Source organism: Diabrotica undecimpunctata, chromosome 7 (assembly GCF_040954645.1).
Source record: "Diabrotica undecimpunctata isolate CICGRU chromosome 7, icDiaUnde3, whole genome shotgun sequence".
Classification (NCBI taxonomy): Eukaryota; Metazoa; Arthropoda; class Insecta; order Coleoptera; family Chrysomelidae; genus Diabrotica; species Diabrotica undecimpunctata.
The window spans coordinates 32152872-32167563 of NC_092809.1; the positions used below are offsets into that span (position 1 = coordinate 32152872).

The 14692-nt window shown below is 32.9% G+C and overlaps 1 protein-coding gene across 1 annotated transcript in view; it reads left to right on the plus strand.

Moving 5' to 3' along the window:
• Nucleotides 1-492: 492 nt before the first annotated feature.
• LOC140445153 (ATP-binding cassette sub-family B member 6-like) overlaps nt 493-14692 on the plus strand; it is a 34862-nt gene continuing 20662 nt past the window's right edge. The window contains exons 1-2 of the mRNA XM_072537011.1: nt 493-858; nt 920-1094. Coding sequence (XP_072393112.1) covers nt 733-858; nt 920-1094 — 301 coding nt within the window. The 5' untranslated portion in view covers nt 493-732. The remainder of the gene's footprint in view (nt 859-919; nt 1095-14692) is intronic.

The following is a 14692-nucleotide window of genomic DNA, read 5'->3' on the forward strand; positions in this document are numbered from 1 at the left end:
ACAAAGTGAACAAAGTTCATATATATGTACTAATAAATTGTATAATGAAGACCACAGTACATATTAAAGAAAAGAGGAGGGTCTAAAAAAAAGTGAAGAGTCGAAGGATAGAATATTATAAAAACCCAAATGCAGATAGAATAGAGAACCGAAGGATGTCAAAGTGTTCTGATGTAATCCAATAAAAAATAACACAAAATGTACAAAAATAAATCCCTGCTTAGCATAAACTAAAAAAAAAAACAAAGAAAAGGAAAGGCAAATGAAATTCTTGATAATAGCTGTCAGATAATTTATTGTAAATTAATTCTAATGCAGAATTTACCAAACAACTGACGCCCTCAACGATCAGATTTCTTTTATGCTTGTTTTCCTAATGATCAAAAATGGATATTGCATTGATAAAAAAAAAACACAGTAATCTCCTATACTAAAAATCACTTCATACAACAATCGATAGAAATTCCATAGATGTTATATAGGTATCTAGCGTTTCGGACTGAATATATTCGAGATTTTTACGGTTTTTAATATACTTGCATTTAGTTAAATAATAATTTTGTACTTGAACTTGTCCAATAATTTATTAGACAATACAGAATATATTATCATTGTTTCAAAGTATTCTACTAATGTGAGTAAGTTTAAACCTACAATATACAGAAGATTAATTGTTTAAGTTCTGAATCAACAAATTCTGAAAAGTAAATACTAAAACAGTACTTATTTAAAATGACGGACAAAAAATATGCATTTACAAAACTTAACATGACAGCTACACCAGTCGAAGATGATCAAGAAAAGAAGCAGAAGACCAGCGTCAAGTTTGACAACATTGCGGTTAATTTGAAATTTAAGGTATTTATAATTCTTTCTTTTGAATAGCTTAATTTTTAATTATAAATATTTTCTACTTTAGAACAAAGAAAACACATCGACATGGAACAACGTTTGGAAAAAGTTGAAGATCTTGTCGCCATTCCTCTGGCCAAAGAAGGACTTTGTGTTACAATTCAAAGTTCTAATTTGTTTTATGTTATTGGGTGGCGGGAGAGTGGTAAATTTGTTCGTTCCCATCTACCAAAAGTCAATCGGTAAGTTCTTTTCTGTATTATATTAATTCTGATGATCAATCATCAAATTTAACTGGCAATAACTTATCTGATATATAAGTTAATTAAAAAATAAGGCAACTATCAATAATTATTCTAAATGTTACTGTGCTTTGTTCGTTTCTTATTTTTTAAGTATGTATTATTTATTCCCACTTTTATACGTTTATTATGCTAGGGCATATACGCCACTTTCTTGAAATTTTCCTTTAGAATATATCAATAAAAAAATTCTATATCCCAAAATGATAACAAAAAAGGTAATTTTACAGGAAACGATAAAAACGATTTTAACAAAACTGATTTTAATTTTACCTACACATTGTTATTTAAATACTAATTAAATGCGTCTCGAAACATTCCTATTATGCTCATGTTTTTGTTTAATGGTACAGTAAAGCCTCGATATAACGGACCCCTATTTAACGGACTTCGGATATAACGGACAAAAAAATCCGGTCAAATGTAGAAAAAAAAAAAAATAAAAACGTAATGTTAATATTATACATGCTTAACCCGTCCCATACCACTGTATTTTACAAATAATTTCAGCAAAATCTAGCATAAGAGTCATTTCTAATAGTAATATGTATATATATTTTTTGCTGAAAAATAAATTTGTTAGAGAAACATAAAAAATACACACATGAGATAGGTATAAATTTACACATTTGTAGCCAAGAGACAGAAAGTGAGATTATCACATATCATTAGGGGATTTCCTGATATAATAACTCGCAGGTTTTTATGATTATATGGGTGTTGCTAAACTAACACATTTAGTCTTCTTCTTCTTCTTTGTCAACCATTTTCCATCCACTCCTGAATGTAGGTCTCTCCCAATTGCTTCCATCTTTCTCTATCTTGCGCCAATCTAATCCACTGTTTGCCTGCCACTGTTCTTATGTCATCTACCCATCTTTTTTGAGGTCTTCCCGTGCTTCTTGTTGTCGTCCTTGGTCTCCATTCTAGAATTCTCCGTGTCCACCTGTTGTCATTATATCGGGCTACGTGACCTGCCCAGCGCCATTTCATTTTTGCAATTTCTTCCACAATATCTCTAATCTTCGTTCTACGTCTTATCTCGGTGTTTCTAATCTTGTCTCTTAGTGATATTCCAAGCATGATTCGTTCCATTGCTCTTTGCGTTGTTTCTAATTTTTTAGCAGATTTTTTGGTAAGGGCTACTGTCTCCAAGCCGTAAGTACAAACTGGTAGTATGCATGTGTTATACACCTTTTTCTTTAAGTTTACAGGAATGGAGGTGTTTTTCAAGATATATGCTAATTTCCGAAAGCGCCCCATGCCAGTTGTGTTCTTCTTTTAATTTCAGCATCTTGATTTGGTTTTCCTAGTTTGACAACATGACCTAGATATACATAATGTTCAACATTTTCTATGGTATGATTTTGTATTGTTATATTTGTCTGGTCTCGGCTCAGTATTTTTGTTTTGCTGTAGTTCATTTTTAAGCCTACCGCTCCTGAAACTGCGTTTAATTGTTGTAACATATCATTTAGTTTTTGGATATTATCGGCTATTAAAACTATGTCATCTGCGAATCGCAAGTGGTTTAAGTATGATCCGTCGACGTTGATACCCTTATTGTTCCATTCTAGTTTCTTAAAAATGTCTTCTAGAGCAAGGGTAAATAGTTTGGGAGAGATGGTGTCTCCTTGTCTTACTCCCCGTTGTAGTCTTATGGGATTAGTTTTTGTGCTTTCGTCCAGCTTTATCTGCATGGTGGCATTTTCATATATGTTTTTAATTATGTTAGTGTATCTTGAATCTATACGTGCATTTTCTAGAGATTCAAGCACTGCCCATAATTCGATGGAATCGAATGCTTTATGGAAATCGACGAACGCCATATGAATTGGAACATTATACTCGGTGCATTTTTCTATCAGTGTTCTTACGGTGTGCAAGTGGTCTATGGTACTAAAATGTTTTCTGAATCCAGCCTGCTCGATAGGTTGATAGAAATCGAGCTTATGTGTTAGGCGGTTGGTTATGATTTTAGTTAGTAATTTATACAGATGTGAGAGCAAGGATATTGGTCGGTAATTCTCGATGTTTGCTTTGTCTCCTTTCTTGAATAGTAAAATGACTTCGGAGTTGTACCATTCTTGAGGAATCTTTCCTTCATCAATTACTTTATTAAATAAAATATTTAATACCTGTTCTATTTTTCTTCCACCGATTTTCAACATTTCGACTGTAATTTTATCCTCTCCCGGACATTTATTCGTTTTTAGTTGATTTAGGGCCATTCTTATTTCATAGTCGGTTATGTCCGGTATTTCTTCTGAGCCGTGTACGCCAGTAAGTAAGTTAAAATTTTCGCAATCCTACCCTTTAAATATGGACAAATCAAAAACTAGATATTATACAAAAGTTGGAGTCTGAAACGTCTGTGTCTCATATATGTGATCAATATGGCATAAAAAAGCAAACTGTTTCGGACATACAAAAAAAACAAAAACAAAATAAATAAATTTGCGTTTATGTGTGATGTAGGAGAGAACAGCAATCTCAGAAAACGAATGAAATTGGCTCGTAAAACTTCACTGGAAGAAGCAATCTTAAAATGGTACGGCCAACAACTTTCTAGAGGGGTCCCAGTCCGGGTAGTCGAATTGAAATCTGATGCAATTAAATTAGCAAATCATATGGACATACCATTCAGAGCAAGGGATGGATGGCTCTAGCGCTTTCGCAAAAAGCACGGAATCATGAATAAAAGAATTTACGGCAAAGCTTCAACTGCCCCAAAAGAAGAAATAAAACCTTTTAGTTAAAAATTAATAGAACATTATAAGTAACTAACTGCTATTATAATCTCAGATTTACAATATGTACTGACGAAACTGGTTTGTTATGGCGTACTTTGCCTGAAAGCACACAGGCCTCTAAATATGAAAAATCTAATTCTGGAAGAAAAATCCGCAAGAAGAGGATCTCGGCTTTGTGCTAACGCCGATGGATCGCATAAATTGACTTCTGTAATGGTTGCCAAATCTCGTAAACCTACCAACTTTAGCTGTATGTTTTTGTCAAAACATACAACATTGCTTATTCAACAAATGGATCAGGGAATAATTTTGGCAACCAAACGAATATATCGCAAAAAGTTTTTAGAGGATGTAATAGTTGTATTGATCGAGGGAAATAATGTAGAAGATACAAGAGAGCAGCGTACCTTGCCAATTGCAATTTAAAGTCAACAATTTTTAATTTTGCTGCAGCATGGGAGGAGGTGAAAGAGCAAACAATGAAACATGGTTGGAAGGATTTGTTTGATGGCCTAGATGCATACACAGATTTAGAAGGGTTGGAAGTTACTGATTTCTGTAGGACAATACATAATAATGCCGGAGAACATATAGCTGAGGAAGGTATAACACCATGACTGAAAGTCAAATAGCAGATGAAATTATGAACCTAAAAAATGAGGATAGAAGTGATGATACCGAAGAAGGTGACAAAACAAGACTACTAAAAATGAAGTTATCAGGGATTAGATCGCATCTCGACAATCTAATAATAGTTATTGATTATTCATCAGATAAAGAACTTCAATTGTGTTCTACGCATTTTCGTAATTTTAGAGAGTTGATCATAAAAAAAACAGCAAACGTCGAAAGTGCAAATGAAACCTGGTTTCTTTTTCAAAACTGGATTACCGACAGCAAGCGCGTCGATATCAACAGCAACGTCACTTCACGACGAATGTCCGAATTCAATTAAATAGAATTTTGTTTGTATTTTGAATTTTTTATATACATCTAAATACGTACATATTTAAAAAAAAAGTTTTTTCGATTTATTTTAAACCTATTTTTATATAACGGACTTTCGGCTTTAACGGATACCCCGTCCCCCAACTAGTCCCCCAACTAGTTCGTTATATTGAGGTTTTACTGTATTTACATTCTTCTTCTAGTTCTATGACCGTTATCAATCGTTGGATATCATATTGGCTATCGTGACTTTATTAATACTAGCTCTAAATAATTATGCAGTCGTTTTTCCATACTACTCACTTATATTTTTTAGCCATGATGTTTTTCTTCTACCATGACCACGTTTACCTTGGATCTTTCGCTGAATGATCATATTTTTCAGGGTGTCTCATTATGTGACCGAAGTATTCCAGCTTGTGATCTGACTCTTTTATATTGACCAGTTGTGTTGTTTAGTTTATTATTATATTAGAAAAAAGCAATAAATAAAAGACGGATATACCTAGTTCTCATTCTATATTTACAAAACATCAAGTTATTATATAAGATTTGCACTAAATTTTGTTTATCCATCACTACTGTCAAATAAGTCGGTTTCACTTTCTTCCTGCTGTTGATCTTGTGATTCCAAACAATCATAAAATCGTTGATATATTACAGGGATGAAATCCTTAAGTTCCTTAAGTTTTTGAGTTTTTTTAGAATTACTGGAAGGTTCGCAGTGTAGAGTTCGGCTACATTCCATTCCTTTAAAGCAACTAAATCTGCGTTAGGTTTAAAGGAAAAATAAAGTTTCGTTTATACTATATTGTGGAATATGGAAACTGTGATATTTTTATCCTTATATTTAAAACTTTTATATTTTGAGACTGGAAAACCTTTAATGGCCTTTTTAAAGAAAGGTTGGAAATGTGAACGAAAGTCTCCTATCGTCCTTTGAATGACATTAACAACAGAAAACGTTTTTGATGTTCTCTCCACTTTTGAATACCACCCTTCCGGTAAGTAAAGGTATGTGATTTTGCATTCTTTCCTTTTCAATCGAGAAAATTTCAGAAAATCGATGGTAGATTTATTTAAACCTTCTAGTTGCGACCAAATAAGACAACATCTGAACTACAACCATGTTCTTATTCTGCCCAGTACAGTTATCGGTGAATAAGTATAGTGTTTCAACAGAAACATAGTGTTTAAAAAAAAATACTGTTACATTTACACCTTTTTATGCTTCGACTTCAGCGTACATATACATATAGGACCTACCCGATTTTTCTGAGTGAAAACACAGGTTCTAAACCCACAACTGTCTTTTATAAAAAATGCCACCTATTGGTAGTACTGGTACTGGCAAGTTTTTTTGATTGTCAAAGCTAATAACATCTATTTTTTCGTCCATTTTAGCTTATTCACTGAACCTCTTTAAGTCGTCATAAAACTTTTGCGCTTTGCATAGATGTAGAGAGTATTCTTGATTCAAGTGGGATTTTTGTTCTGAATTTTCTGAATTAATGAAAGAATAAATCTGGTGTTGAATATGTGTAGATAAAAATCATAGCTGATTTCAAATTTTGTTTTCTTATTAGTTTCCCACTATCTGTATTTCTCAGGTTCATACTTTTCAACATAGCTGATGCATTTTTAGTACACTCAAATCGGGCGAAAGAAACTTTCTTTTTCTGGTGCGGTGGGAGATGCGAATAGGAAATGAATTTATGTGATTCAATTTTTATAATATTCATATAATATACTTAACTTATACTGAAAGGCTGCGTTTCGTTTCGATGTTTAAATTAACTCAGCATCAGTTACAATGTTTTTAATCGGAATGCCCTTTCCAAGAAGCCGCTTTTTCATAACATCTGATCGTCTTCTGAATAAAAAAACACTTTTAAAATTACTTGCTAGTTCTTTGAATAGGAGAAGTATATTAATAGTCAAAAAAATGCATTTGTGGGTATGAAAATTTTGGACCCTCTAGATCACGGAAGAAAATCATGTTTTTCGAAGTCCTCCTTAAATAGTAATTAAATGGAAATTTTTAGCTCGTGGTACATCGTTTTAAAGCTGAATGGATATAGTTTAAAAAAAAATAATAATATTTTTTAAATAAAAATATTACTTTGTAATATTATTTCTTAAACCGAGATTTAAAATTCCATCGCGTCTGACAAACTGTTGGCATTTTTTTCGAAACAAACCGTTCTAAAACATTAGTCCGTTTAGGCAAGGTTGAGAAAAATGAAGCAACTCCGCTTAAACTGGCAAAAAAAGTCGACATTCTTACAATTTATTTTTGATATCAAAACATTTTCATCTGTTCTTTAAAACACCAAAAATATATTCTGCCTTATGGCTTTTACTTACGTCTGTAAAAGCTAAAAACCTCTCATAAATATTACCACGTAACGCGTATCGAACAACAATTGATAATTGTGAATGACATGATGTCGGTAGTTTCATCTACTTCTAGTGAAAAGCAAGTGGTTTCCTGAATCTCAGATTAAATAACGTTACTCAAAATGTAACTAATTGATTCTATTAACTAATTCTGGATTGTTTTAGATACACCGATAAATATCTTCGAATCAGAAAGTAAATTAGAAAATTCCAAATCGTATTTCTTAAACATTTTTATTAGTTCTCTATAATTACCTTGATTTAACGAATGCTCCGATTCATCGTGTCCCATAAATGATAATTCCTGATAACTTAAAAAAATTACAATATCAATTAAACCACGTAAACCTGCGTGATTATATTTACAATTTCGTTATGTTTAATAGCATTTTCACGTTGGGCTTTATCTAATGAAACATAAATATTTTGTTTTCCAAATAAATCTAATTTAATCTAGCTGTATGTATGACCTTTCGAAATATCATGTTTCTGTAAAGCCCTAAATAATTCCTTTAAATTATCGTAACCAGATTCACACCACGGATTTTGATGTTTGCCCCTATTTGTCGAAAATAAAATGCAAGGCCAACAGAAAAGTTTGTTTTTTATTTCACTCCCGGTAAGTCATGAGTACTTGCTGTACCAATTATGTGAAAATGATCTATTACTTACCTTACCCCACCCCGCACTAATATTTATAAGCCGGGACATTTTAGGCAAAGGACGACCCTTATTTTTAATAAAAATTTGTTCTTCTATAAAAATATAATTTACGATATTAGATTTATCAATACTTACAGTTTCTACCATAGCTTGCATTTTTAGGTTAATTTACCTGAATTTGTTTACACTTTAATTAAAAAAAAACTTCTAATATATCAAAAAAAACCCTTTAACCTTTAACTATTTACGGCAGACGTAGCGATCACAGTATTACTTTGGAAAATAAAAATAAATCACAGAAAGAAAAGCTAGTTCGTGCACTCAATATCACTTCACTTCACTACTTAAGTTCTTAAGTACTTATCCATCCCAAAATAACATTTCATCCCGCGCTCGCAAGGTACAGTTCCCGACCAATCACCAATCCAAATGAAGCAATGAAGCAAAGAAATGTATGTTTGGTTGCTCATCAACCAATATTTCGGTGAATTTTACATGTAAATCATCAAGCTTGGGATCGGCTTGCCGAAACCCCGAAACGTGTCTTTTTAAGAATTCACAGGCGAATGGATGTCTCCGATTTCGGAACATTAATTTGAAAAGTGTCTTACGCAGGGATCACTTAACGCTCAGATTGGACGAATTCTTTTAAAAACCATAAATAAAATTTAGTCTTTATTATCTCACAGACATTTGTTTTATTTCACAGAAACAAATGACATCAACTGATTACCTGTCACAATTAATTATTGAAATACTGATTAAATTGAATATTAAAAAAATCTATAATAATCAATGGATTTGGTTTTCCTTATTAAAACGATACTGAATGTGTATTGAAGAAAATGGGGGTCATTTTGAACATTTATTGTAATATCATATTTATAGAGGTTATAGACATTTTTTGTACTTGTTAATTCATTTAAGCCATTTATTTAGTTGCACGTAATTTTTTAAAGGTTAATGAAAACGGCCGTAACTCAATAAAAACTGTTTTTTGAAAAAAGTGATAAGAGGCAAAAATTTTTTAAAAATAATGTGTTAAACTAATGATGCCACAAAATTCATTTGATTTGAACGTACTCAAAAGTTTGGGGGGATTTAGGGCTGCACAGCCCCCTTAAAATTTTTCTGTGCGCTTAGATTTTGTTGTTTATTTTTTATGAAAAATGCTTTTAGAACAAGAAAGTAATGTGTCCATTTTTATTACAAAATGTCAAGTAATTTAGAAGATAATGCAAAAAAACAATTTTTATTTTATAACTTCAAAGGGCTGTAACTTTTTTTGTGTACACTTTTGTACTAAGGTAAGTTGGATTCAATCAATTTATTTTTGTCCCCGGAATGCGTGATGTAATTTATGACATGACATACCTTTTTGAAACACCCAGTATAATCACTTGTAGTTCCTTGTGAGAAATGTTGCCATCAAGTATCAAAAGAGCCGGACTTTTCTTAGTGGGATTCACTTGATCAACAAATATTTTAGCCAAAGCAAAAATGAGTTGGTAGTGATCCACCCACTTTGTTCACAAGCAAAATTACTCCCCTCCGGAGCATCCATCTTAAATTCTTCTGCATTTTAACCCTACCAAATATAGATTATGGAGTTAAAAATACATCACCTGTCGCGTTGATAGATAGTATCATAGTTACATTTCTGCTTTTCTCTCGATATGATTTTACTAACCTGCTTTTACATCATGACAGATGGAAAAGTGAGGGACGCGGGACGGAACAAAAGCCTGTCCCGCGTGAAACCATATTCACCATCTAAAGTCAGTTAATTTAAAATAAAATCAAGCTTAAGTTATTTATTGCGCAAGTTTAAGAGATGCTTTAATCTCGTAGGTATTTCATTTACTCTATTAAGAATTCCAATTTTATTTAGAATAGGATTTGATATTTGATAAAAGAAATAATGCCAGTAGATATCATAGAAAATCTCATCATAATATCTACATAAATAAAACCTTTAATACCAAAACATAACAGAGACATGTGATAAAATGTAGCAAGATAATTCAAATGATACGCATTTTATCGTTTTCATCACTGTATGTTCTACCGAGTGTATTTTTACTTAAAATAGGTAAATCACATATAACCACATATAATAAAAGATAATGAATTCAACATTTAATCTAATCTGGCATCTACCTAATATCTGGCATCTACCTTTTTTTGTTTTGATATTAATCTATGGTCTGTAATGTAAATAATGATCATAAAAATGAAAAAGTAGACCATAGACCCGAAAAAGGAGTTACTTACTAAAGACATTGAAAAGTGTATTTTGTAACAAGTAATAGTAATTAAAATCAAATGAAGGGTCTCGGGAGAAAACCATGAAGATCACAAAATTGACCTGAAAATTTTCTTGAAAAAAATGAATTTTACAGTTAAATACCGTGTAAAAACTAAAATATGTACCTGATATATTATATGTATTCCAAAACATTTATCATTAACATTTACTACTAAAAACTAGTACTTAAAACTAAACCAATGAAACAAACAGTTTTTGTAAAAAATAGGAAAACATCAGTTAGTGTCAATCTTTTATGGAAGAAAATCATGAAAGTCCAGGTGCGTTTCTTTTCTGAGCCAAATGTTTCTTCATTATAACAGGCTGTAATTCCTCAAGATTTTAATTATTGACAGCTCCTTTGTTGTTTTTTTTTTATCTTTATTTCATGAGGTATACTCATGTACATTTCTTTTGCTTTTTCGGATTCGCAAAACTTTGACAAAAACATTATGTCTTTGAACTTGTCTTCGATAATAGTAATAAAGTTGAAGTATGATTGCATGGGTAGTTCAAATTCCGAAGGTGATAATTTATGCGACTTTTTAGCTTGAACGGAAGAACGAATGGGGTCCTCAAATTTGCTACCATTATATGAATCTCGGTGAAATACAGTGCGAACAAGAGTATTAACACACATCACCTCTTTAATTTTTTGCATAGCAAAAGGAGCATTTTTGACATATCTATCGTTAAAAAATTCAGTCCATCCCTTGATGAAACACTGAAATACTGAAATTACGTTAAATGGGGCAGACTTTGTGCGAGAAGCTACAATAGTTTCCTCCCAGTCAGCAGGCGTTTCCATTCTTTTTCAATGTTAATAAGGCCCATATTTTTATCGCACTCAAGGTACGAATGGCCTCTAACGGGATATGTTATTGTAATGGATTGAAGATGTTTTACTACTGATACCATGTAATGAATAAACCTTACCACTGTATAGTTTTTGTTTTGTCCACCTGCTCCGCCACAGAAAATGTGTAGATCTTGAACAATTGGAGACAAATAATGCATAATAAAACCGAAAAGAAACAAACACACTTCATCTGATCCCTTTTTAGCAATAAACTCTGGATATGTATAAAAATAAGAATCAGCGTTTGATAACACATGGTTGTTAAAAGAGTAAATCGAGAGCTGTCGGCGGTAATATACATAATTGGTGGAGATATTCGGCAAGGAAACAAGTCCATAGCTATAGCTTCATAATTCTTTTCTATTCGTGCCCTTCTTTTGCTTTCCTTTTTCCTGTCATAAAACGCTTGAGCCCTACGAAGATGGAGCTCTCTAAGTGCTTTTAATTTGGATATTTCAGTACGTCCACTTTTCTGGTCTATTTTAGCTGATAACCGAAACTAATGTTATATTTTTGTCTAAAAATTTCTCTGTAACTTTGGTAAGAAATTTTAACTTCCGGATATTTTTCTTTAAACAGAGAAAACATTTTCATTATATTTAAAGTTTTAGGCAAGTAAGTTTTACCTTTATTATCATGTAAGCTATAGCTACTACTTCTGATTTAAATGACTGGATATGCTCGTTAACACTATTAACACTACTCGGCTTCAGTTTGTTATAATTTATTCCGCCCCTTTTATCTTTAGGAGCCGTGCTAGACTGCTTTAACTCTTTCTGTAGATGTTGAAGTTTTGCCCCCGTAATACCATGAACTGCACGAAAAAACTTGGCACAAACTTGTACTTCTTCGTAATGTTTTTTCTCATCCTCGGCATTAGCAGTTGACCTTGGCTGAACTCTGACCCTGTACATATAGGCTGCATCATGATATATTGCATCATGTATATTTTTGGCCCTAGATCGCCGCCTCTGTATGTTTACTAATGATATAAGAGAACACAAATGCACATTTTGTTCATTATGAGATATCAATGAATTAAAATGATTTAAAATTCTTTGTCTATTCATTTCATTTACTGTGTGACAACACTTCAATCGTTTGCATTTGCAGAATTCACCAAACTCGTGTGACTGAAGCTTCATTTTTTTCATGACTTCGTATAACCTGCTCATTTTCACTCTCTTTTTAGTGGATATGTTTCCACTATCTGCCATAATTGTTTTAAATAAATTAACTAACCAAACAGAACTGCAAGACAAGGATGCCAATTCCATTTTCTGGCGCTGCTGAGTGGACACTCAGTATTTCAGCCGTTTACGCGCAGACATCCACGGTTTTCTACCGATATAGGGTATTTAAAAACTGTAATAACTCGTGACACGCACTGTTTTCTTCCTTATTTGAAATGTCCAAACATAGATATTAACAAAACTTACTAGATGGCGTATTAACTCAATTTTAGTTAATTTGTGACATTCATGGTTTTCTCCCGAGACCCTTCAAATAACCATATGACCTATGACCCAAATGACCCTATCTATTGCCACATTGCCTTCTTTAAAATGTCCTAAAAAACATTGAACACAGTCACATGTTTTTGACGCGACTATGTGGTATTTTTTCCTATCATTGTCTATTTAATTTAAAATGAACAATCCAATAATTTTAATTAAAAGTGATTAATTTAAAGTAAATTCAAAACAAAGTCACATGAATCTTTATTGAAGTAAATAATAAAAACATTTGAACAACAAAAAATATTTTCATGTAGGTATTGGTCAGACTCAGACATCAACTAAATGTATCATTATCTTTTCTTTATCCATATACGGAGTCGGCTTTCCTAATTACTTGTCTCCATAAATTTCTATCTTGGTCACCAGGTCTGCTTTGGCCATTCCCTCCTACTCCTTCCAGAAAGTTGCAAATCAGCAATTCTTCGCATTGAGTAATTAACACCTCGACATCGACCATGCGCTAAGCATCTTAAGCTATGCTCTTTCAATTTCGCATCAATTTAACAACAACATTTATTTCCCCGCATGAAGTTTTGTCATATTTATTGTATTCTTGACGTATGCAGTAAAGTCCAACTTTTGTCTAGTACCACCCCTAGTTAGTTGCGTAATTCCATTTCAGTATCTAATATTTCGGTTTGGCCAACTGCATCCTGTTTTATTTTCTTGAAAATTATGACTTAAGTCTTTTCGGAATCAACGACTATTCTCCAATTTAATTATTATTATATAATAATATTCAATAATTCCATTCTTCGTGTTGTTAGATCTGATCTTACACTTTTCGCGGGTATGGCCTTGTCATCGACAGATAGGCTCGGTGTTCCGCTGTACTTGTGGTGTCGGCAGTGTAAATACTGTGATATTACTGCTTTTTATGGTATTTCTTTTTGACTGGCTCACAACTCGGGGTGAGTCTTTCCTTCATTTGTAATGTAAACATAGCAAGGGAATAAAGAAGGAAAAACAATAAGGGGTAATTAGCCTAGAATAGAGTAATAATTATTTAAGTAATTATTACATATTCCAAATTGATTAAAGAACAAATAAATTCATAGCTAGTAAGTAACATAGTTAATGTATATATTTTTACATTAAACAAAGATTGAAAACTCGACCCAGTTTAAATGTATTACACGAGTCTCAAATATCAGGTCACCACGGTTGCTTAAAAGAAAAAAATCACGTTTAAAAAACATAGACCTCCGCTGAAAAAAATAATCCCTGTAGGACTGGAGGCGTATTCATTAGCTAGAGCCTAAATACACGAAGGTAACTAAGATCTATATACTAACCCAAGGTATATCTAATAATACGGAATTGTCCGCCCTTTAATTCCTTGCTTTGTCTCTTCTCGTCCCCCTTCGCGCCTGATCGAAACATTATTGGTCATAACTGATATTTTGTAGTATACAGTCTATTTAATACATTGTAAACTCGAAATTTGTTTTTTTGTCCTTCCCGGCCGTTACAGGTAGAGACTAGAAGAGATACACATTTTCGCTTATGCAGTGCTCCGGCTTCTAACGTAAGCCCATAGCCTCTCACTCTTTGCAGGACCTGAGACCGAGAAGTCCTTAATCCCCTTCCTCCCAAAATCTCCCTACCCTCTTGTAAATCCGCGAGGGCGAAACCAGTCAGTCCAGGCTAGTGGAACCAGTAAGCCTTACCCCGCTCGCAGGGATAAGTATCCCCTAAGAATTGTAGATGCATTGATAAGGATATTGAGACAGGCGTCTTCTACAATGGTGACCGCAATTATTAGAATTTACTATAGCCGTCCATCTTATACGGTCTTGCGCTTCCATTTCCCATTGTTATACCCCAATCCAAAATAAATCGGCTTCAACATCATCCTTTCATCTTTTTCTGGGACGGCCTACTGATTTTCTAAAGTTTGGTCTCTCAAAAAAACACTTTCTTTAGCACTCTGTCTTCCTCTGATCTTACCACATGACCTGTCCATCTTATCCGATCATCCTATGGTATTCCATCTTAAGGTATTCCAACTTCGGACAGAACTTGTCCTATCTGAGTTTAGAGAACTCATTACTAAAAAGAATTGATGGCGTTACAATTAATAAAAA